The sequence below is a fragment of the Polyodon spathula genome, chromosome 10, assembly GCF_017654505.1.
Source record: "Polyodon spathula isolate WHYD16114869_AA chromosome 10, ASM1765450v1, whole genome shotgun sequence".
Lineage (NCBI taxonomy): Eukaryota > Metazoa > Chordata > Actinopteri > Acipenseriformes > Polyodontidae > Polyodon > Polyodon spathula.
In genome coordinates this window covers 9,587,893-9,611,859 of record NC_054543.1, presented here as the reverse complement: position 1 = coordinate 9,611,859, position 23,967 = coordinate 9,587,893, and the positions used below count along the sequence as shown (strand labels likewise).

General features: G+C 38.3%; 2 protein-coding genes across 5 annotated transcripts in view; one reads left to right on the top strand and one right to left on the bottom strand.

Moving 5' to 3' along the window:
* The window catches only part of ptpn20 (protein tyrosine phosphatase non-receptor type 20), a 39,136-nt gene extending 27,466 nt beyond the window's left edge, over window positions 1–11,670 (top strand). The window contains exons 34-47 of one of the 3 annotated variants that reach the window (XM_041260383.1): window positions 73–110; window positions 1,795–1,881; window positions 2,728–2,792; window positions 3,166–3,327; window positions 3,827–3,983; window positions 4,194–4,276; window positions 4,803–4,897; window positions 6,346–6,476; window positions 7,328–7,476; window positions 7,693–7,783; window positions 8,666–9,000; window positions 10,132–10,347; window positions 10,495–10,557; window positions 11,532–11,670. In XM_041260383.1, coding sequence (XP_041116317.1) covers window positions 73–110; window positions 1,795–1,881; window positions 2,728–2,792; window positions 3,166–3,327; window positions 3,827–3,983; window positions 4,194–4,276; window positions 4,803–4,897; window positions 6,346–6,476; window positions 7,328–7,476; window positions 7,693–7,783; window positions 8,666–9,000; window positions 10,132–10,347; window positions 10,495–10,557; window positions 11,532–11,627 — 1,768 coding nt within the window. In that variant the 3' untranslated portion in view covers window positions 11,628–11,670. The remainder of the gene's footprint in view (window positions 1–72; window positions 111–1,794; window positions 1,882–2,727; window positions 2,793–3,165; window positions 3,328–3,826; window positions 3,984–4,193; window positions 4,277–4,802; window positions 4,898–6,345; window positions 6,477–7,327; window positions 7,477–7,692; window positions 7,784–8,665; window positions 9,001–10,131; window positions 10,348–10,494; window positions 10,558–11,531) is intronic. The other 2 variants (XM_041260380.1, XM_041260381.1) reach the window with 2 other exon arrangements.
* Window positions 11,671–14,917: 3,247 nt separating this feature from the next.
* Window positions 14,918–22,974, bottom strand: LOC121322505. 2 transcript variants are annotated; one of them, XM_041262603.1, is made up of 8 exons: window positions 22,890–22,974; window positions 21,874–22,015; window positions 20,268–20,469; window positions 19,776–19,919; window positions 19,608–19,691; window positions 18,771–18,863; window positions 18,341–18,434; window positions 14,918–15,002 (listed from the first exon to the last, which is right to left on the bottom strand). In XM_041262603.1, exons 2-7 carry the CDS (start codon window positions 21,966–21,968, stop codon window positions 18,375–18,377), a joined length of 678 nt encoding a protein of 225 aa, XP_041118537.1. In that variant the 5' UTR covers window positions 21,969–22,015; window positions 22,890–22,974; the 3' UTR covers window positions 14,918–15,002; window positions 18,341–18,374. The 2 variants fall into 2 exon arrangements, with proteins under 2 accessions (XP_041118537.1, XP_041118538.1); XM_041262604.1 differs by having other exon boundaries at window positions 14,918–15,008; window positions 18,347–18,434.
* Between the last annotated feature and the right edge of the window lie 993 nt (window positions 22,975–23,967).

Here is a 23,967-nt window from a genome sequence, read left to right as displayed (position 1 = left end):
AAGGGCCTCAAGTGTTCCAAATTGATTATAGTATTAAACATGACATCATTTTATTTACATTTTTTTTTTCAGAGATGATCATCCAGTGGTGCCAAAAGGAAAATGGAATGGTAAGATACTGGTCAAGGACTGTTTGACAATAACGTTTTCTACTTTGACACAACTAAAAATATATGTACACATTTGCATTACATACCAGCTGTGTATTTATCTACATAATTCTGAAAACACTTCAAGAGACAAGTTGTATAGTATGTTCTTTAATGAGATAGCGTTATTTGTAATTAGTGAGAGGGGTTTTATTATCAATAAATTAGTTTTTATCATAAGCTAAATAATGTAATACCGTTTTTGTTTACTGTTGCATACTCTGATACTTTACTGTGACAGGGCAGTTATAGATATTATTAGTTCTAGTTCTAACCTCTGCAGATGAGATAAGGTTAAAAGCATGCACTTTGCAGTGGGATCTGGTTCATGTCAATCCGGCCTGTTACATTGGCAGGGCCTTGCTGTACTGTTCTGCGTGAAACCCTATAAACACTCTGCTAGAGATGGAACAGCCAAACATATCAACTTAATATTATAGCAAATCTAATGTCTTTCTGTCCAAGCTTTATTCAACAATTATTAGTATGTTAGTATAAGTTTACTAGAGTTGAAGACTATACAGTATTTAAAATAAACAAAATGCATTTCACTTTCCCAACACAAAAAGTTACTGTTAGTTACCGTGATGAAAATGGTAAACATATATTTTATCCATACAGTACATTGAGTCAGCTTGTCTATTTAACCTTCCCTTGGGCTAATTTACTGTACTGGTTGTCAGATACTCAAGGCAGTCTAGCTTTTTGAAAAGAGGTGGCTATGCGGCTGAAATGGATAGAATATTAAACTCAAGATTTTATTCTAGTCAGAAGTGACATCAGTGAGGCAAAAAGCTGTTCTAATGCCTGCCAAGGAAACTGAGGCTTCACTGAATGCTTCATTGGTTGAGTCGACATTTGGAGCAACATGTCATTTTCTATTAGGACCGGCTGTTTTATTTTTGTAGCTATGATCATGCTGTTTAAGTGTATTGCTGTGTAGATATATACAGTGAACATAATTCCTGGTATTCCCTTTTGTATTATGTGTATATTTTTTAGGAAGTCATACAAGATTGAGTCTTTTCCAATAGCAACATATACAATTAAAAATAACAAATACAAAAAAAACAAAAAAACAGTTGTTTAATCAGTGTGTTTACACAACCATTGTCAGTAGGCAGTGATCGCTAACCACAAGACACAATCTCAGAATCGCTTACGTATTTTGAGACAGTCTCAGTTATGATAGGATTATAAACATTATTTTAATGCTAATAGATTTTTGGAATATGAAAACTGTGTTTTTTTCCGCTTTTTTTTTTAAAAGATTTCTAAAAATACCTTCTGATTTTTTTTATGTGCATTTGTCATTGTATGATTAAGTGGAAATCAAAAGGGTATACATTCTCGCTACTCTCTTTATAAAATAGAAATAAATCCTCACTGCATTATATATAATTCTTAAAATGTTGAAGATTTAAAGTAGTTATTTACGAAATAAATATTCACGTACTGTACAGTGCAACTAATGCAAATGTTAAGCATTTCTTAATTATTTAATTTAAAAAATGCATAGATGTGTAAATACAATACATCTTGTTATAGCACAATATATTTGAATGTGTTATACAAATATATATATTTACATGTTTGTTGTTGGAAAATAATATATTTGAACATGTGTTTTGTTTCTGAAAACTAGGATTATTTGACTGGAAAAAGGAAATTAAACTATTCCCTCATTCTGAAGACCAGGGCCCTCTGAAACAAAAACAGCAAAGTGAAGACAGTGAGGATTCTAGTTCCTTCTTTTTATTGTCTTTGTTCTGTAGTATCACTTATCTGTTGACAGATCGAGCTTGTCAAATTCCAAGGTAGTTTATAAAGGGATTAATGAGCTGGCTGCCTCCACTAGAATATTGAAGTGCATTTTTTCACATGGTCTATTAACCTAACATATCTAAGCACATGTGCATGTAAGTTTAAATGTTGCTGGGAAACTGCTAGCTGGGAGGATAGAAAAGGGGAGTGTTTATACCTGGAAGAACAGTACTGTGGATGGACAGTTATCTCTGGAACGACTCACTAGAGAAGACTCCTTTGTAAGTTTCAAATGAAAAATAGCAGTACAAAATATTAACATGTTGGAATTTTTTTTTTTTTTTTTTTTTTTTTTAAAGAATAAAGGCAATTGCAAATGATCGAAGAGGAATAAAGCAAATGTTATAGTAGAAAACTAGCAAAAAACAACTTGGTTGCAGGAATGAGTACATTCTGGATAGTTTCATGTTAGTGTGTTTTGTTTGTTTTTTTTTTTCTTCTCAAAAAAAAAATGTGTCTTTGCAGTTGATTTCTGAAATAGTTTATTGTGTTTTTATTTAACATGAGTTAGCACTGCTACAATAGCATTAGATAACTGATAGCAGTGGGTATTCCAAAACTTTTTTTTTTTTTAAACATATTGTCATTGGTAAAACTTTGAGGTTGATTCAAAAAGGATTTCAGGGAAGTTGTACTTAAAGGCATGTGAATTAAAATGTATGTTTTTCCTCTGTAGTTACATAGACAATGACTTTCACCAAGTTAATAATTGAATTGGAACATTTCTAAGTATGTTTGTTTTTTCTTTCCACAGCAAAACAGTTGGATGAAGATACTTCTAACTCTAGACAAAGATTATCTAGCACTTCTGAACATAAGGTTACGATTTGTTTGACATCTGTATATAAATTTAAACAGAATGCGTATCATCCCTATTTGTCTGTTCCCCAATGTTAGTTTTTACAGCTTTGAAATTGTATGATGCCTGCTTCCTGCATTTTATTGCACGTATTGTCTTCATTTTTAGACATGTTAAATAAACCCTCACCTATTTATCAGTGTTCAGTAACCTCTTTAAATAACGAAATTATAGCATGATGCACTTGCCCTGGCTGGTCCATAAAGTATTTTGGTAATCAGTGGTTGCTTGTAAAATAAGTAACAGTTCCTGATCATGTTGAAAACATTTTGCTGACCTGGTTTCGCATTCCTGTGTTCAGTAAAGTGACCCCTCGCTTTTTTATCTATGTAGAGCTATATAATCCAAATCGAATTCAAAAAGCCGGAAAGAGGAGGCTTTGGATTTGCTTTAGTGGGAGGCAACAATGGAAGTGTGCTTACAGTGAAGGCAATCAGTCCAGGCAGTGTGTCAGATCTCGATGGAAGATTAAAAGTTGGAGACATTGTATTAGAGGTACAGTTAAAACAATGTATAAATGCAAATTGTAATTATAACTAGTATTGATCTTATTTCCGCCTCAACATGTCTGTTAGGACTACACTATTGGTACCTTAGTATTCTGATCAAGGTATAAGAAGCTTATGTATTATTGCTCAGGTGCCTGAACTTGATTCTGTTGTATAATTATATTCTGTCTTGTTAAGATTTTAACATACCATTTTGTAGCCAGCTTTTGTAATGTAAGTATTCATTTTGCATAGACTAAGTTACCTTATCAATCCTGAATATTCTCATTGAAGTTGGGTATGATTTTAGTCAATTCTAGTGAAGAATAGATTTGCATATTCAAAGATTTTTCTAAATGATCAGACTTAAACTGTTGCCTCAGCCTCATCGATTGCTTGTTAATCTGTACAGAAATATATAGTATAAAAAATAATTGACCTTTGAAATGTGCAATTTAATACAGAACTTGTTGCAGTTTAAAAGAGTTGAGATATTTGCCTTTCAGGTAAATGATGATATTGTGTCTGGCCTAAGTCACAGCAAGGTTGTTGAAATACTGCAGAAAGCTGAGGGTACTGTGAAGCTCACTGTTTGCAGAAATACACTTGCAGGTTCAACAAGTGAAAATCAAACCATGCAAACCACTTGCACAGAACAGCTGGGTGAGTGCGGCGTGCACGTTGTCAGCTAATAGGTTTTCCTATATCTTAATTAAGCTTATCGTTGTATTTAGAAATAGAATAACCCTTTTAGTTAACACCTTTCTGCTGTGTTGTAATTAAAGGTTGAGATATATCTACCATAGACCAGTGATAGAATGGGTGTTGTATTCAATACTGGTGTCATTGAGGATTATTTTTTTTCCTTCACAGTTAATGATCGTTGTGAAGGACAAGGATGTCCTGCCGACACAGATTTAAAAACCATGCAAGCATTAGAAAAAGAAGAAGCTGAGGTAAATGAAAGTAGATAAATCCTTTATTAAAAGTATAAATTTGTCTAGACTGATGTATACCTGATAATATAGCAGATAGTTTATATATATCTTCACATTTATTAAGAAAATTAATCAAGGATTGTAATGGAACATATAATAATCACCAGTGCCCTCTACTGGAAAAAGGCATTTTCAACATTCTCCATATAAGTTATACTGGCATACTGTACATTTTTTCCTGAATACTGGCCTCAGATGGGTTGAAATTGGATGAAACTTCGTCTAGACATTAATAATTAGATGTCATACCACATTGTGGTGACCTACTTTTTCATGGTACAACTTGCATGTTTTTTTCTTAATCTACTTGATGGTAAAGTATGATAATATCTATATATATATGATATATATATATATATATATATATATATATATATATATATATATATATATACACACAACAAGCAAAGAGGATGTCAAGCAAAAACAGCAAGACAGGAAATATTGTTTTTAATGTTAGACACTGTTTGCTTTTTTTCTTCAGGAATATACTAACTCCAATGTTTCAGTCACAGCTCATCAGCAAAACTCCAGCTCAGCACTTTGTGCCCCAGATATACTTCAGCCCAATACAGACAGGTAAAGTGCAAAATATTTTTTTGTTTTTAAGGAAGAAAATCTAGACTGCATTTCTTGGGAATATTTATTTGACCAATCAGTTTTCTTCACCAGATGGCAGTAGAGAGTTGAGTTGAAGGAGTCCAGCCACTATTTGCTCTGTCACTGCTGTCATGCAATTTCTATGCTCTTGCTATACAGAAAGAGCAGCAAGGCAAATATTAAGTATCCACAACCGTAGTTTTCATATATTGCACTTTTAAACTGTAAGACATTTAATCAGAAATACTAATTGGTGTGGGACTGACAATTCTACTCATATCTTTTTTTTTTATTATCAAATTATTTAAGAATAAAAACACATATCATTATTACTCCTTCATAAACATTTATAAATGCTGTCTTTCTAAATGTGTTTTGTTTTAACTTCCTTTTCATTCTGTTTATAATACTAGCACAGCTATTAATGTTTCAAAGAGAAAAATTTAGATTCTTTTGATTCTGGTCAAGGTCAATTTTTTACTCAATGTATGAATTCAAATACATAACACAATGCTTGAATCATGTGCCATTTATAAGCATAGTTTAGCTTTTAAATATTTAAAATATTCTACCGCTATGTGTTATTGAACACAGATAGAACCAATAATATCTCAAAAGAAAAGAGAACAGAAAAAAAAAACAGATACTGGTTCAGAATTTAAACAAGGAGCAATGGGCTACTGTACACAACAGATTCACAAATCCTACTTTTACTTTAAAGAAACAAGCTCATTATTTCTAAATCTGGTTGGCAAGTTAACCCTTTTGAGAATTACCAGATCTGTCAAATGCAAAGAACATTCATCTGTATGTACTGGGGTAGACATGAAGAAGCCCAGGGCTACAAAAATTTAGCTCAGCGGGCTACCAGACAATCCTGTTAGTGTTACTGTGCTGATATTACATAAATTAATCTAATTATCACAATTTAATACATTGATTTGTATAGGTGATTTTATAAGCAAAAAAGTAATATGCATATGTATATACTGGTGTGACAATGCACGTTCCTGGCAATAGAAATAAAGACCTGTACAGACTTGTGTAGACCTGTCAGAGTTACATTTTAAGAAATGTTTTATTTATCCATTTGTGATTAAATTTAATCAGATTTCAGGAGCTGGCTAGATCATCCAGTTGTCTTTTTCTTGAAGTAAAAGCCAACCCCATCTAGTGCCAGTCTTTAATAATTTATCCTTTAAACTCCACTGGTAAATGACAAGGTTTGATGGGCATCAAAGTTAGCGAGGAGACGCACTCACCCTTGGTCTTTGAAAACCATCACTTCTCTTTATTGAAATGAAAACTTTGAAAACTTCTCATCAGGCAAGGACCCACAGTCCTGTCCTTTTCCCAGTAGCTCAGATTCATAATAGTCAGCTCTTTAGCATAATTTAAAAAAAAAGCTAAAGTTTTATTTTTTCCAGAAGCTCAGGTCCTCGTTCATACTTGGATCATGAAACTAAAATTAAGGAAGAGAAAAACAGTGATTCAGGTGGATGGAGCAGTGATGAGGATCCACCTCATTCTTCTCTTCGGGAGTTTCTACCATCTACAGGTAAAGACATAATAGCTCATTAAATATACAATACCAAGTTACCAATATTCTGTTGAACAGTATGTATCAATACTTATGTATCAGTACATTAACATATTTGTCTTTTCATATCATACATGTTCATAAGTAAAAAAATAAATAAATAAAAAATTCCACAATCTCCAATTTAAGCCAAAATCAGTTAATGTTATTTTTGACAAATAATCTTTTTATGTGAAGAATTTAGGTACTAAATGAGATGTATGGCCTGATTTTGTTGAGACACACAAATGTTTGCGCTGGATTGTGCTGTCCTTATCATGTTGTGATTTTGAAGGATTTGAGCTGGGCACTAGGAGGCAAAAGCGTCTAATAGCTGCAATAGTATATATAAGAAGAACATTGTTTGAAAAAACTTGAATGGTAACAGCTGCGCCTGTATTTAAAAGAAATCTCCCCTTTCCTGGTTAGTTTCAGACACAGTGACCACCTCCCTCTGCGCCAGCATCAAAATTGTTCAAAGTTACCATGTAAATGAAGCCACACCCTGAAGGTTATGGCGACCACTGGCACCAATGCAGACGGAAAAGGATGGCGCAAAGCATGTCACCAAAATCTCAGTACAGGGCACAGGCAGTTTGCTGACATTTGCTCAGAGTTTTTTTTTTTTATTAAAATCAGGGGCAAACACATTTAGAGGTTTGCCTCCTTATCACAATTGGGTCCTTACTGTTTTGTTTAGAAAAGTATGCTGTAGTTTCAGGATTGTTTTAAAAGATTTAGAGTATTATTACAAGAAGTATCTGATATTGTTATTGTTTAATACCAATGCAGAATTAATATTTATATCTACATGTATGTTTGAAATGAAGGCAAAATGATTGTGTCTGAAGAAGAACTCTCCCGTTTGTCTGTGGTGAATCCACTCAGAAATGGGCTGTATTCTGGATCCAGTCTCTGTGTCCTTATTCATAGTCTTCAGCAACATCTTGATCAACAGCAACCACAAAAGGAATTTATGGTAAATTCTTTTCATTTCATACTGCCCTTTCTAGCATCTTGCCATTTTAAATTAGACTTAGTCTCACCTCTATGTATCACACTTTCTGTAAAAAGGGTTTGTCAAGTTTCAACCTTTAACAATCTCAAAGAAAGAAAAAAAAACTGTAAAAATGTGAGTCAGTTTTTTGTAAATGAGGCCAATATTTTATATTTCTTTTTTTTTTTTCTTTTAAAGGGCTTGGAACATTTAAAACCATTTGACAACTGCCTTGTAGGAAAAGCTCTTGAGAACAGAGACAAAAACAGATACAGAGACATCCTGCCTTGTAAGTTTCGGTGCATACTAATATATAAAAAACATTTAATCAAAATTTAGTTAAAGGCTCTGTAATAGGAACTGGCCAAATGTGGGTTCAGGCTTTACTTAAAAAGTGAATTTGCTGAAGAAGCTTGAAAACCAACCTTTAGCATTGACAGATCATAGGAATGTTAACTCATGCAAATGATTTTCTGTTATATCATGTAAGCACTGTTTATACAAAGTGTGTTGCAACAAGTGGCAAACTAAGACTAGCAAGAGAGACAGAAAACTTAAGTTAGGATTATTAGGTGCTTGTGTACTATTTTGGCAGGTAGCCCTCCTCAATCTGTTCCAAATATGAGTTTTTTTTGTGCCTGGATTATGTCTGCTATGAAGGAAAGGTTGTTCACAATGGACTGCATTATCAGCCCACACACTGGAGGCCTTACGCTACTGGATATGCTGCTCTGTTTAATTATTATTTTGTCTACTGACTGTCCATCTGTTCTGAATAAAGCATGAGTTGGCTAATTGTGTGGCCCAGGTCTTGACTGTTATTTTCTATTGGAAATAGTTGCTTTTCAAGAACCCTGATGCCACCCATTGTGGAGGATACCTTGCATGTATCATTTCCTTCTGTTAAACTCTCCATTCCTATCCCTTTCTGGTCCTGAAGTCAGTATACAGTTGAAGTTGCTCCTTTTAGTAAAGACATTGAGAATGAGAGAACTTGCACAATGCCGGATCAAAATGTGTCATTCATTTTTTTATAGAGCCTGACAAAGTATCTTAAGACTATCTTCAGATATTGTTCCAGCTCACACAACAGTGGTTTATTTTACAGTATAGAGACATGCATCAAACGCATTCACTTATTCCGATTTTTAACAGTTATTTAATGTTGCAGATGATAAAACACGGGTCCCTGTTGGTGAAGAACAAGGTTATATAAATGCAAGTTACATCAAAATGTCAGTTGGCCCAAAAGAGTACTGTTACATTTCATCTCAAGGACCCCTGCCTGGCACAACTGATGTATTTTGGCAAATGGTCTGGGAGAATAAATCAGATGTGATTGCAGTGATGACTCAAGAGGTGGAGCGTGGAAAAGTCAAGTGTCATAAATACTGGCCTGACCAACTCAACAAGCCAATGGATACAAACAAATACCAACTTATTCTGGACAATTATCAGATTCTAGACTATTTTCAAATTAAAATCATTAGGATGATTGAAAAGGAAGTAAGTGGCATTATTTATCTGATTTTCATTATTTTAATCTTTACTTAATTTTGAGCACTGCTGGTATCTATTCCAAATATTTACAATACAATCACTTATAACTAATTAGTGACACCTCCTTTGAAATTAACAGCAGAACTGGGGACTATTGCTGAATTTCACTTTTAGGTTTTAGATATATCTTATAATGTCTTTCTCTTCTATATAGTTTGACCAGTTTGAATGGGGAAAAAAAATGAATTTGCCATTCACAACCCCTAAAGACCACTAGCTAGTGATTCTGAGTATTATTTTTGTGGTGCAGTGGGCTGTGATTATCACCTTTGATCTTACACTCCAGAATCTGTTTTGGAAAATGTTTATTTTGATAGTGATTTTCTATTTACTTTTATCCTCTGCCAGCATGAATACAGAATACAGGCTTCACTGTGTATCGGCTCCTACAGATATTCCTCAAGACCTGTGTCATAAAAGCTCTACTTCTGTCAAGGTTTTAAAAAAAAAAATAAATTAATAAATAAGTCATTGAATGACATTGTTTAATTTTGATTTATAATTGTGTTATACACAAATGTGTACATACTCTATTGTAAGTAGTTGGTGTGCAACATTTAGAAATAGAATGACTTATTAAAAAATAATACACTAGCATGTATGTTATGTAAATAAGCCATTAAATACAACATTACTGTCAATTTGAATTATAAATGTATACATTTATATATATATATATATATATATATATATATATATATATATGTATATATATATATATATATATATATAGCACTTGTAGAACGCCTCTGGTCAGTGCTCACAGAGTATTTCTAAATACACAGTGTATTATTTTGTCATATTTTGAAGTTAATTCTTCAAAATGACACTCGTATAGGTCTTCATGTAATTCAATGTGAGTTTCATAACAGAAAAAAATAAGGTTTGTGCTTTTCCATGTTGTTTGAAATAACAGCCCATGTGAAGCTTAGTTGGAAGCCTGCATAGAAACGATATACCAGTAAGACGATTCATTATGCCTGTACTGGACGGTAGCTATTATTGTATCATGCTACAGGTTATGCCACTGCAGTGCTACACACTGTTATAACTAAAGGGTTTGTATTTGTGTTCCAGAGTGGAAATACACACGTGGTGAAGCACTTGGCATTCACGACCTGGCCAGACCATGGCACTCCCAGGTCATCAGAACACCTCGTAAGGTTCATTCGCTACATGAGATCAGTTCAACGATCAGGACCTGGAATTGTTCACTGCAGTGCTGGAATTGGGAGGTCTGGGGTACTCATCTGTATTGACGTTATACTCAGCCTGATAGAAAAGGATTTCAATGTAAGTGCAGCTATTTCCAACATCAAATGAATAGTATAAACAATCACATCATTTTGTTAGCGTATGTCAGTATATCATGTCTAGATGTGCATGTACACTTTCCCAATGAATATGTATGTCCCTCATATGTTTTTTTTTCTTCTGCAGATTAATATAAGGGAAATAGTGAAGGAGATGCGACAGCAAAGACATGGAATGATACAGACAAGGGTAAATTGATTAGAAACTACAGTGTTATGTTTAATGTAGAGTCAGCATTTTTTATTTATGTATTCATTCTTTAACCAGGAAAAAACCCATTGAGACTGAGGCCTTTTTTACTGGCACACTGACCAGCAACAGAGACAGCAATAATAATACAAATGTGTGTGTGTGTGTGTGTCTATATATATATATATATATATATATATATATATATATATATATATATATATATATATATATATAATAAAATCCAAGTTATATTTAAAAAAAATATTAAAATAAAACTTAAAAACACATATAAACTTAAATGAAACCAATATTCAAATGCACATACTGCTACTGTGATGGCCATTTTGATTGTATATGAAGGAAAAAGAAAATAGAAAAAGAAAAACAAGAAAGAGAAAGGACAGACATATACAAGCAAATTATTATGCAGATTTAAACTACACAACTAACTAATACAATAACACAACACATAACAACACAGACCAGCCCCAAAAGAGGCAGTGTCCTTTCCCGATGTCCTTACATCATTGAAATTCCCTCAGTTACAAAAACAGATTCTATTTTTACTTTGTATGGAATTTGCATATATAGCACTTTTATGTTTAAATTACTAAATTACTGTTAAGCCTGTACACAGTACCATTGCATTGAATAAACCTAGGAGTTTGATGCTCATGATGACATTTGTACTTTGGGGACTAGCACAGCATACATTGTTGCACAGCACACAATGTGCTTTCATGCTAGGATGTGCACACATTTCCAAATCTCATGAATATGTAATCCAGACATGGTCTAACTGCTTTCAAAATCAATTTAACATTTGAGATCTTGTTTAATGCCCTAAACCACCATTACTGGATATGCTTAATTTCTCAGAGTTTGATACATTATATAAAATAGCAAATATCTTGTCATATTATGCCGTCACTGTACCATTTAATATTTGAATTGCAATCTCTTTTTTTCAGGATCAGTACCAATTCTGTTACAGAGTCTTGATGGAAGTTCTGCAGGGCATTCTGGAACTTCATGGTAACCAACAGCAACAGCAAAAACTGTTTTGATTGGTGTCAGTTTTAGTTATTCCACAGTTTGCAAAGGACACATTTTGTAAATATGTTTTTTTTTTTTTTTTTTTTTTTTTTCTAAATACATTGTTTTTGTAAATTGTAAGTATTCCCTTACATATCCTTCAATGTACCATTTGTAACATGTAAGAATTTGTACAGTTGAAACCATATACTGTTGGGTGTTATTTAATTTTAAGCTAGAATGGAGGTCTTTTATTCATCTTGCCAGTATAACAACATTTATGCAGTGAGTGGCTTTTAAGTGGCACGTATAATGTGCATTGTTATGCAAATTGTTCTGAAGGTGTATCATTCAGTATTGAGACATTCAAAGGGAATACCGGAACTACTGTGTACAAAATGAACCAGAAGACCTCATGCCCTATTTTACAAATATGTGCACAGCCGCTATCTCTAGGGCAAAAATGACAGCGTTTCTGAACTGCTGCGATAGTGCATGAAAATGTGATTTAGAAGTCAGGTCTCATGCATTGGGTAAACGCACATCAAACAGTGAATCATGCGCCCAGCCAACCAAAGCAACATTCCCTTTAAGAGCACCAGCAGGTATGCGATAGCGAACCGAGGGTATTTTGAAACCAAAAAAAAAGAAGGAAGACAAATGCACAAACATTTTTTAAATGTCCAGGAGTCCAAGTGAAGAGTAAAAGTAAAATTAAGTTACGTAAAAAAAATTAGAATCAGGAGTTTTCCTTAAGTAATAATTTTTATTTTTGTTTTTATTGGGCCGCATGCGTACCTGCGTACCAGTTATGGGAACCCCTGTCTATAAGGCTTTGTCTGATCTGCCTGACACTTGCAACCTCCAGCACTGGGGCTTCAAGTTCAGCGTCTGCTTCCCTCAAACCCTGTAATCTTTCCTCTGTAAATTCAACATCCATTATGGAGAGTTATGTTGTGTAAAACACAAGAAGCCAGGATGATATTGCTAACCTTCTGAGGAGTGTACTCTAGTCTTCCCCCAGAGACATCCAAACATCGGAATCACATTTTGAGGATTCCGAATGTTCGCTCAATTACAGTACGAGCATATTTAAAGGTACAATTATACCTTCGGCAGGGGTCGTGGGGTTGAGCAGCGGTGTCAGAAGCCACCGCTTCAGTGGATACCCGTTGTCCCCTATCAACCTGCCTCTCAGACTGTCATCCTGCTAAAACGCAGCTGCCACCTGAGAATTAGCGAGGATAAACGAGTCTTGAGTGGGGCAACGATAGTTTGCATACACATTTGTGATGTTGTTGGCATCACAGATCACACACTACTTGCACGCTGTCAGAATAGGTCCCCTTACGATTTACGTAGAGGTGCCTATTCTGTGTTGATGCGCGTACCTTAGTGCTACAAGGCAAAATTGCTGCATATATTGTGTGTCAGACAGGCTCAGAAAAGACACATGACTTCTAAATATTTGGGGACGTCTCCTCCTCTCTGTTTGGCCAAATAAAAATTAATTAATTATTTATTTATTTATTAGCAGATGCCCAACTTATCCAGAGCAACTTACAATTGTTACAAAATCACATGCACGCAGTTTAGACCTGGTTTCAACGCAGAATGCTAACACTGTTGATGGTTTGCTAAATCGCTACATTTGTATGTAAATGAGGACACTCCCCTAGAGTTCAACCCAAGTCCACCGCTAACGCTGACTTGCCTAGTGGGCACTAAAACATGGTTGCTAAATCACATATGTGGGCAAAGTCTGTTTGCCCACACGTGTGCCTGATTCTGGTGTGTAACTGTTCGCAAAAGTGATTTGCGATTGCCTTAGGGGTTTGCGAACATTGCTAAATAGGGCCACTAGAGACTCATGCGTCCAACTGTTTGTGCCTTACAAGATTAACAAATGTACTGTTACTCTTGGCAGCCCATTTTCTGTGTGATTATCCTTAAACCCAGCCAAGAGATTGGTGGTGGAGACTTTGGTGTGTGAATAACACAATATACCTTTTATAGAGAAAGTCGCAGACTGTTGATGTAAATGACACAAGGACACAATGAACTGGGAAACAAAGTGAAGAAATAACAAAACTGAAATGATGAAATTGTGGTATGCATTAAAAAGATGCAGCATTATGTTTTCATCAGATTAAAAGGAGGGTCAAACACTTGCTGCACTTACTTGCACTCGCTGTTGGTATTTCCAAGAGTAAATGAATTACACTGTAAGTGAGTCAAATAAATCAGAAACCAGACCTACAATCACTGAAGTAACAAACTATGAAAAGCATTTATAAATGTTAACCAAAAGAGATTCTTGTATATTTCTTTTTACAAGAATTTCAACTTGGACTAGGGAAACAGAGCAACTAACACTGTGAAGGAAATAGCTATTTGTTTTTCTTACTGTACAATATTGAAGTTGCGTTAATTTAATTTGTATAACAAACCATGGACAATTTGAATAATTAGTGACTGATTACTGTACACTCTCTGCTTCCTCTTTTTGTCACATTAACTGTATGAGTCCCTTTTGTTTTGAGCTTGTCTCCTTGTGGAATCAACAATGTATTGAGGTGCTTTTAACTCTCTATGGCCCTATCAGTCACAGAGCCTTCCCATGATGTTTCATATTAATTGAGAGAGCAAGTAGGTCACATGATTTGAATGGAATGTTAGCAAGTCTGTTGTGTGTCAGCAGATTTCCAGGCAAGTTTAAAATAAGCTACAAGCCAGTTAAAGACAGATATAGAGTAGTGATAGTTGCCTTGTATTGGGACAACATAACCTAGAACCACTCAGAATGATTGCTAAATTCATAGGGAAATTTTAAAAAATGACATTTGATGCTACTTACTCTTTAAGATGCAGAATATTGAATATTGATTTAAAGCAACAGTTATGTAAAATATCTTGGAAAAACACAGAATATGAAATTGTAAAGTGCATGGCATATCTGTGTAGTTCCATCATTTTTCAAGAGATCTTGAATACTGATTAATATATTAGATTTCTTACTATTTTAACTATTGTGGCTTTTTGGTTGTATCCATCTATGTACATTATACACGTTTCATATGTAATACATTAAAATGAAAACGCTTTCCATTCACAAAATGTTTGATTTCATTTTTTTTTTTTTTCCAAGAAGGTTCCATTACAAGTGCAGCACTACTTGCTTCGGTCTTTCAAAAAAACGTCACAAAAGAAATCCTAGAAAATTCTGCAAATGACAAGATATTAAGAGTGCAGATGCACATGTATTAGTTTCGTTAAAAAAAATACATCAATCAAAGCAAATTTTTTTTTAAAAAGGGGGGGGTGGGGGTGGGTGTGGGGGGGTGTGGTGTGTATGTGGTTTAGTCCAATACTGGTGACATATCTGGTCTTTCTAACCAACCTTGTACAGCTCTGTGGCAGGCTGGCGAGTGGATAGAGGCCCAGAGACAGACTGCAGTTCAAAAAAATAACTATTTTATTATAAATAAACAAAAATAAAGTGCACACGGGCAAAATAACAAATACTCAAACACAAATAAAGCAAAAACAAAACTCACAAAAATAACAGTTTCCAGGCTGGGCAATGCCTTCACTGGATTCAAGTTTTCTACACAACCAAAAAAAACCAACCTGCTTCCTCAGCTCCCTCTTCCCAAATGAGAAGCAGAGGCCTCCTTTTATATCAGGTGGCTGGGCGCTGATTGATCGTTAATCAACCTAATCAACTAATCAACCCCAGCCACCTGAACATAATAAACCCAGGCAGGTAGGGGAAGTTAACCCCATCCCTGCCAATTTAAAAGGGCAGAGCTTTGCTCTGCCACACACCTCCCCCCATGTACAACGTACACCGGCCGCAATCGGCCAACTCCCCCCCCCCCCCCCCCCCCCCCCCCCTCCTCCCCCCAAGAGTCCAATTATGTCCCTTGGGTGGGCTGTTATGGTGGGTGGTGGTGGGCGGGGTTGATGTCGGAGCCCCCAAGCCTTCTTTGGTTGAGGGGGCCCCGAATCTCCAAGGTAGCATGGCGACGGCGGCCCGGCTCCCTCTGGTGGCGGAGGCGGCGACGGCGGCCCGGCTCCCTCTGGTGGCGGAGGCGGCGACGGCGGCCCGGCTCCCTCTGGTGGCGGAGGCGGCGACGGCGGCCCGGCTCCCTCTGGTGGCGGAGGCGGCGACGGCGGCCCGGCTCCCTCTGGTGGCGGAGGCGGCGACGGCGGCCCGGCTCCCTCTGGTGGCGGAGGCGGCGACGGCGGCCCGGCTCCCTCTGGTGGCGGAGGCGGCGGCGGCGGCCCGGCTCCCTCTGGTGGCGGAGGCGGCGGCGGCGGCCCGGCTCCCTCTGGTGGCGGAGGCGGCGGCGGCGGCCCGGCTCCCTCTGGTGGCGGAGGCGGCGGCGGCGGCCCGGCTCCCTCTGGTGGCGGAGGCGGCGGCGGCCCGGCTCCCTCTGGTGGCGGAGGCGGCGGCGGCCCCGGCTCCCTCTGGTGGCGGAGGCGGCGGCGGCGGCCCGGCTCCCTCTGGCGGCCTGGGTGGTGGCTCCTCCCTCTCGGGCTCTGAGAGCGGCGGCGGCTCCTCCCTCTCGGGCTCTGAGAGCGGCGGCGGCTCCTCCCTCTCGGGCTCTGAGAGCGGCGGCGGCTCCTCCCTCTCGGGCTCTGAGAGCGGCGGCGGCTCCTCCCTCTCGGGCTCTGCGAGCGGCGGCGGCTCCTCCTCCCTCTCGGGCTCTGAGAGCGGCGGCCCTCTCTGGCTCTGGCGGCGGCTCCTCACCCCTCTCTGGCTCTGGGGACGACGGCAGATCCTCCTCCCTCTCTGGCTCTGGGAGCGACGGCAGATCCTCCTCCCTCTCTGGCTCTGGGAGCGACAGCAGATCCTCATCCCTCTCTGGCTCTGGGAGTGACGGAGGCTCCTCCTCCCTCTCTGGCTCTGGGAGCGACAGCAGATCCTCCTCCCTCTCTGGCTCTGGGAGCGACAGCAGATCCTCCTCCCTCTCTGGCTCTGGGAGCGACGGCAGCTCCTCACTCCTCTCTGGCTCTGGGAGCGACAGCAGATCCTCCTCCCTCTCTGGCTCTGGGAGCGACGGCAGATCCTCCTCCCTCTCTGGCTCTGGGAGCGACGGCAGCTCCTCACTCCTCTCTGGCTCTGGGAGTGACGGCGGCTCCTCCTCCCTCTCTGGCTCTGGGAGCGACAGCAGATCCTCCTCCCTCTCTGGCTCTGGGAGCGACAGCAGATCCTCCTCCCCTCTCTGGCTCTGGGAGCGACGGCAGATCCTCCTCCCTCTCTGGCTCTGGGAGTGACGGAGGCTCCTCCTCCCTCTCTGGCTCTGGGAGCGACAGCAGATCCTCCTCCCTCTCTGGCTCTGGGAGCGACGGCAGCTCCTCCTCCCTCTCTGGCTCTGGGACGACGGAGGCTCCTCACCCCTCTCTGGCTCTGGGGACGACGGAGGCTCCTCACCCCTCTCTGGCTCTGGGGACGACGGCGGCTCCTCACCCCTCTCTGGCTCTGGGGACGACGGCAGCTCCTCGCCCCTCTCTGGCTCTGGGGACGACGGCAGCTCCTCGCCCCTCTCTGGCTCTGGGACGACGGCAGCTCCTCGCCCCTCTCTGGCTCTGGGGACGACGGCAGCTCCTCGCCCCTCTCTGGCTCTGGGGACGACGGCAGCTCCTCGCCCCTCTCTGGCTCCCGGGAAGGCGGCTCACCCCTCTCTGGCTCTCGGGAAGGCGGCTCACCTCTCTTTATTGGAGTGACCGGTGGATCTCCCATGTCTACCGCCAGGTAATTAACCACCATGAGGGCAATCTCTGGGAAGGAGGCCGGGTGGTGCTGTTCCTCCCACTGTTCCCACCTCTCCCCATCTCGACGCCACAGCGTGTTGATAACTATGGGGAGATCGTGGACGAGGTCTGCCTCAGGGTGCATCAACCAGTCCCAGATCTCCTGGGACGGTGGTGAAGGTGGTGGTGCTGGAGGTAGTGGGGTGGCCCCTGATGCCCGGGGTGAACACGGCACCTCTTCCTGGGCCTGGTTGTAGGGGCATCCTGCCCAGTTGTGGCCGTCCTCCTCACACCGGCCACACCAGTTTGCCGGTGGCACGTCTGGGCAGGACCGCCAACGATGGTCCTCCTTCCCGCACCAGGAACACCAGGGGAAGAGGCTGGCCGGGTCCTCCAGCGGTGGCTGCAGCAGCTTACATTTCTTCAGCTGCTGCTTTTCCTGCCTTTGCCGCTGTCTGCTCTTCTTTCCCATTTTTTTTTTTTTTTTTTTTTTTCCAAAAAAAAAAAAAAAAAAAAAAAAATAAATACTGCTCTGAGCCTCTAGGTGGCGCTATCCCACTTCTGACACCAAATGTGGCAGGCTGGCGAGTGGATAGAGGCCCAGAGACAGACTGCAGTTCAAAAAAATAACTATTTTATTATAAATAAACAAAAATAAAGTGCACACGGGCAAAATAACAAATACTCAAACACAAATAAAGCAAAAACAAAACTCACAAAAATAACAGTTTCCAGGCTGGGCAATGCCTTCACTGGATTCAAGTTTTCTACACAACCAAAAAAAACCAACCTGCTTCCTCAGCTCCCTCTTCCCAAATGAGAAGCTGAGGCCTCCTTTTATATCAGGTGGCTGGGCGCTGATTGATCGTTAATCAACCTAATCAACTAATCAACCCCAGCCACCTGAACATAATAAACCCAGGCAGGCAGGGGAAGTTAACCCCATCCCTGCCAATTTAAAAGGGCAGAGCTTTGCTCTGCCACAAGCTCTTTCTGAGTTCTGAAATGATCCTTTACTTTTAACTTTGTCTTAGTCTTGCGTTAGTCCTCTCATTGATTTTAAGTAATCTTCTGCGCTCCTGTAATTAAACAATAGGTAAGCATTACTTATTGTAGAAAAGTACATTTGTATAAAGTGACATTTGCTATTATGAAAAGTACAGACATGCATAATTAATAACATTTTGTAATGTAACTTCTAGAAGCAGTAGGGTTCAAGAGCAAATTCTGAATACAACATAAAAATTACCAGTTGAAGTCAAACAAAAAATTATCAAATGCTCATGTAAATGTTTTATTAGATAAATAAATAAAATCGTACTGAAGTCAATTTGAATGATTTCATACCAAGATGCCTGGTGCTGTATCTGTCTCTTCCTAACAATACTGGTAATAGTAATGAGCTACTGTATTACCTTTTGCATTTCAGTCAGAATGTGCTTGTCTTCGTTTTGCAGGGCTCTGTGATTAATTAATTTCCAATAGCTGTTTTCTTTCTTGCTGTGGTACTGTAAGTTGTTTTTTAAAAGTACAATATTATTAAGTAATGTTGTAGAAATTGCCGGGACTGGCACTTTAGTAACTTGAAGGGATATCCTGTAACCTAAGGTAAAATGTTTTTGTATATGCAACAGAAATATACTGCACAATTAAATACCAAAGCCAGACACTGAACAAAGTGACAACCAATAATACATAATGTGCACCTAAATCCTTCATTGTCATTAATATTCCCTACATATAGAGATATTTATCACTATTCACTAACATATAGTAATATAATGCAGGTCCAGCCCTTATCAGCCCACGCAACCCAACTTAGCCTGGCTATACAACGTTGTTCAAATATTAACTCAAACACAGTAACATCAGCTCTGTGACCCACACACCTAACCTTTGGGCTTTCCAAACTGCAGCCCATCTCTCTAACATAGATGCAGAAAGTAGTGTTCTAAAAACTGATACACTGGTGATTCTTCTTAGTGCTAAACAGCCACTGAGAACTATATCAAATATCAGAAGAAAAGGCAATCAAATTAGCACCCTCCCTTAAAATACATAACAGCTGATAACAGGTCAGCTCGAAGCTTGGTTCTGACTGACACAAAAAACGAATATTTGGGCATAACATGTGAGAGCCTGCATGCTTAAGTCCTCATCGTTATTGTTAAGGTTGTAAGACAACCCCAAATGGTCTGCACAAAACATGAGCAAATAATCTAAACAGTGTTAGAACAGTGTATTTACTGTACCTTGTGTAATTCTGACTTCTCTTTGTTCAGCAGCCAAAGTAGTTTTTCTTCTTTTCTATGGGCTTCCACCATGCCCCTTTGTATCTTAGACAATAAAATCATGCGTTATAATTAAATCATTTAGACTACAGTCGTTCAATTGACTTTAAATCCGCTGTTACCACATACTTGATCCGAGTTCTGCACTCTCAGTCTGTGCAGTTGTGCTTGAAGGTCTTCCACTTGGTTCTTTTGCTTCTTCCATTCATATTCAGATCTATGCACCCTGTTGGACAATTTGTGTTCAATTTCTGCAGCTCTGCAGACTAGCTTCTGTTGTGAATAATAAAACAATGTTAGTGTTATTCTTTGATTCTATTACAAAACTACAAAAACCAGTTTAATGTACTGTTAATAATATGGTAAAAGTATTCTCTTTTTATATGCATGTATATATTCTCTCAAAGAATCTTTATACTGGGCATGCCATACAATGAAAACTAACATGAAAATATAAAACATGAAAATGACAATCACGCTCGACTATTGTTTAATCCAGTCCTATTTGACTTACTATAGGAGTTGTGCCTTTTGTTAACAACATATACTTGTAACAATGTGACATTCCCAAATATGTGTTTATCCAGACACACTGAGATGAATGCAGAGGGAATCTCTTACTTCTATACATTGAATTCCACGTTCATGCTCCTTCTGGTCGTACTCTCTTTGAAATGATAGATCTGCTTTCTGTTGAGACTTTGATAAGGATGCACCACTGTTAGTTTGAAGCTTCTCGACCAAACGTTCTCTTACAAGGTAGGGGTTCCTGTATCTTTTAGAATCCAGAAATCCATCTGGCCCACATTTGCGCTCTTGTTCTCTAACAGGTAAGCACAAATGTTGTCAATTAGTAGGATGATAATAGTGCCTTGCGTCATCAGTAGCATACTTTTTATTTGTAATATGACTGACATAGTCTTGAACTTGTTTCTCTTGCCTTATCATTTATGTGATTAATTGCTCTGTCTCTGAAAGCTGCACTGTGATAGACACAGAGCTGCTTTTACATTTGAAAACTGGAGAAAACTCAATTCTTAGCTGTCTGTCTTCTGGTGCTTTTAACACAATGAATAAAACTTGCAAGCAATTCTGCTTTGGTTTCAGGTTATGCAATCTGGTTGTCTGCCAGTTTAATATGAAATAAGATGTGGCTGAGTGATGAATTAAAAATGGTAAAGTCATTTGCAGTTGTAGTTCCCAAACTTCTTGATTTACAAGCCCCTTGAAAGGAATTGAATTATCTCACAACTTCCTGGTAAATGTAATGATGGTTGATGTAATAGAAGAATACAGAGGCTCCTTCTTTTTTGTTTAAATAGCTTATATGTCAGCCAGCTCACTGATGTTAAATGTTAGCCAGGCAGCTGTAAGCACTTTATTCACTGAAAATTCTGCATAATGTTCATTTTCAATGTAGCGCGTAGCTATAATTGAGCAGATGTTTTCAAAGGGTCATAGACACATTAGCATTAATTTCAGAACTATTTCCTTATTAAAGTTTCTGTGTTAATGGGTTAAGTGGCCCCTGTAATTAAAACTAGATTGGTGTTTTTATTCTAGAGTCTGGAATTTGTCAGCTTCAAAAATAAAGGATGCGATTAGTCTGCAAGGTTTTGCATTTTGTCCAGGGGGAAATAAAGACAGAGCAGCTAAACAATATATAAATCTTTTACAAGCAGGAAACCATAAACAATTACAAGGATATCAACATTGTAATTTACCTTTGATAATTATAAGAGAACATGCCTCGCTGTTGGGATTACATACAATTGTTTTGACTCATATGTTATTTAAAGGTTTTTTTCAATCTGCTTTAGTCTTTTAACAAGTTTGATATTAACAAAACTGTTCTAAACTGTTGTTGTCATATTTAACAGTTAAAATTAATAAAAACAGACTTTCTTTTCATTCTTTGAATGGCTGTTAATAGCTTTGTTAATAGGGCCCTCGATTACAGGCCTGTATCAGAAAGTGTCACCCAAAGCTTTGATAATGTCGTGGACGTTCCATGCTGTTGCTTGCCCGCTCTTAACTTGCACTCAGTTTGAAATGTGGCCTTCATTTCTGGTTAAAATGTTGATAGTCACAGCAGCTGCTTTTGGTTTAGTTTTAGTTTCTTCATTTTCACACAAACTGCAAGGAATTCACAGAGCATCCTATTTGCTTCACAATTGCATGGGCACGTTTTACTGTTTAATGCAGTCAAGTAACCGTAAATACTTACAGAAGAAACCCTACATAGTCTGTTGAGTTTTCACAGCTTGTTTTGACTCTGTTGATACTGTCAGCTCGCAGTATCACTTTGTATCGTTGGCTCATCTTTAACTGGTTTCAGTTATTTCAAGTAGTGATATATTCTCTTTATGCTGGTAAAAAAAAAAAACATGGAGAATCATGGAGAAAAAATAACACAAGCTTACACAACACAACCGACAATGAGCAGTAAAACATGTCTGTTATGCTATGGAAGTATAGCACTGCAGGTGGATTCATTACAAAATGTGATTTCCATTTGCAGTGTACTCCTTTCCCTTGTAATATTATATTAATATAGTAAGTGAAAATAAGTTAAATCAATTGTATGACTGATAAATGTGTGATAATATTCAATTGATTTTATCAGGAGCTTGTACCCGTTGACTTCTTTATATGGTATTTATTAAGCGGAAGTTGACCTTAACAACAGTTATATCAAGCAGTTTAAACTTTATTTCTGCATTTTGTAACAGGTATTATTATTATTATTATTTTTATAAATATGTGAATACACGTTGACGTGGTTCATGGTTTGTGTAATAGTTCTAATGATGATAAAAAAAAAAATACTGGGAACATGTTATTGGAAAGAAGAAATAACAAAGCAATATATAGTAGTTCAAAGCAAATCACTCTGGATTTTTGTCAAAGGGATGTATTCAATATACTTTAAAGACTGCTTTAATAAATCTGTTTTTGTAATTCTTGTTACAAAAACCAACAGCAGTCTTGAATGTAACAGCATAACAAAGTGCAAGGAAGCATATTGATAACCATGGTAAACTGTGCATAGTGCAGCATGAGAAATGCATGGGAAAACTACAAACTTACACTGCTAAACCTTTATCATGGGTGTTTGAAGTTGCCCTCCCCAAGCAAACTGCACTACAAAACTATAGCTGTCCTATTCTAAACTGACATAATACAGTTTTAAAGTGTGCTTTACAGAGTTAAAAGGGACTATTGAATAAAAGCCAGCCTTACCTTTTAAAATGAGTTACAATTTTGTCAGGTTTAAGTGGCTAAATATGTAGCTGTGTAGCTGGCTGCTCATCATCTGGGACTTGTGTGTGTGTTTTTTTTTTGTTTTGTTCTTTGTGTGAGGCTCCCTTGGCGTCGCCGTGGTGACAGCACATTAATGCACAGAACAGCTATTCATAGAGCAATGAATGGAGCTCCAGTATGCGGGTACTTGCCAGTATTCAAACAGGAACAGCTCAATAACAGCCTAGCATGATAAGGGAATGCTCTTTATTGTTTGCCTGGGTTCTAATTATTGTTTCTACATTTTCTTTTGAAGACAGAAACTCACATTCCAGATCTGTGAATTGGAGCCAAGAGCATTTTGTCTGACATGTGTGGGTTTATTTTGAATTAGTCAAGGGTTTTTTTTTTCCCCCCCGTTTTTGTTTTGGATTAGGGTACTTTCCCTTGTAGATCCCTTTGAAAGGAAAAGTAACTCCTACCCTGGCTGACCTCTTTTGGTAGAGTAGCCTCTAGCTGTGTGGTTACAGGGATGTGTGAAACACGGACTAGACCCACATTCTGACTCATGTACTGGACTCAAACCCTTGAACTAGTTTTGGTTGCATTTTAAAATAATTGCTGCAAGTTCATATGGATTCCAATGGAATTCTTGTTAATCCTACGGTGTTGGTCTTGAATTTATTATGAATCTATGGCCATTTTTTGTTGCATTCCTGCAACAAATCTACAATCTTTGTAGCTGGAAAAATAATTACAAAAACCAAAACCTATGTATATACATTAAAAAACAACAACACAGTACTTTATTTGAGTAATTGCAATTAGAAACACCCATAATAATCATAAACAGGACAGTAGAAAACAAACACTATAAGAAATGTGCAACTGCAGTACATCCTTTTCAAGCTCTGTTACAATTCAGAAGCCAAACGAAAAGGGATGATCACCTTTCAACTGCATGATGTTCTTTTTAAGTGACAATCACAGATTTCTTATATCTCTATTAACATTTTTTGTATATATTTTTTTTCTAAATATGAACTCTCTGCATGTTCGGTGTAAAAAATAATGAATG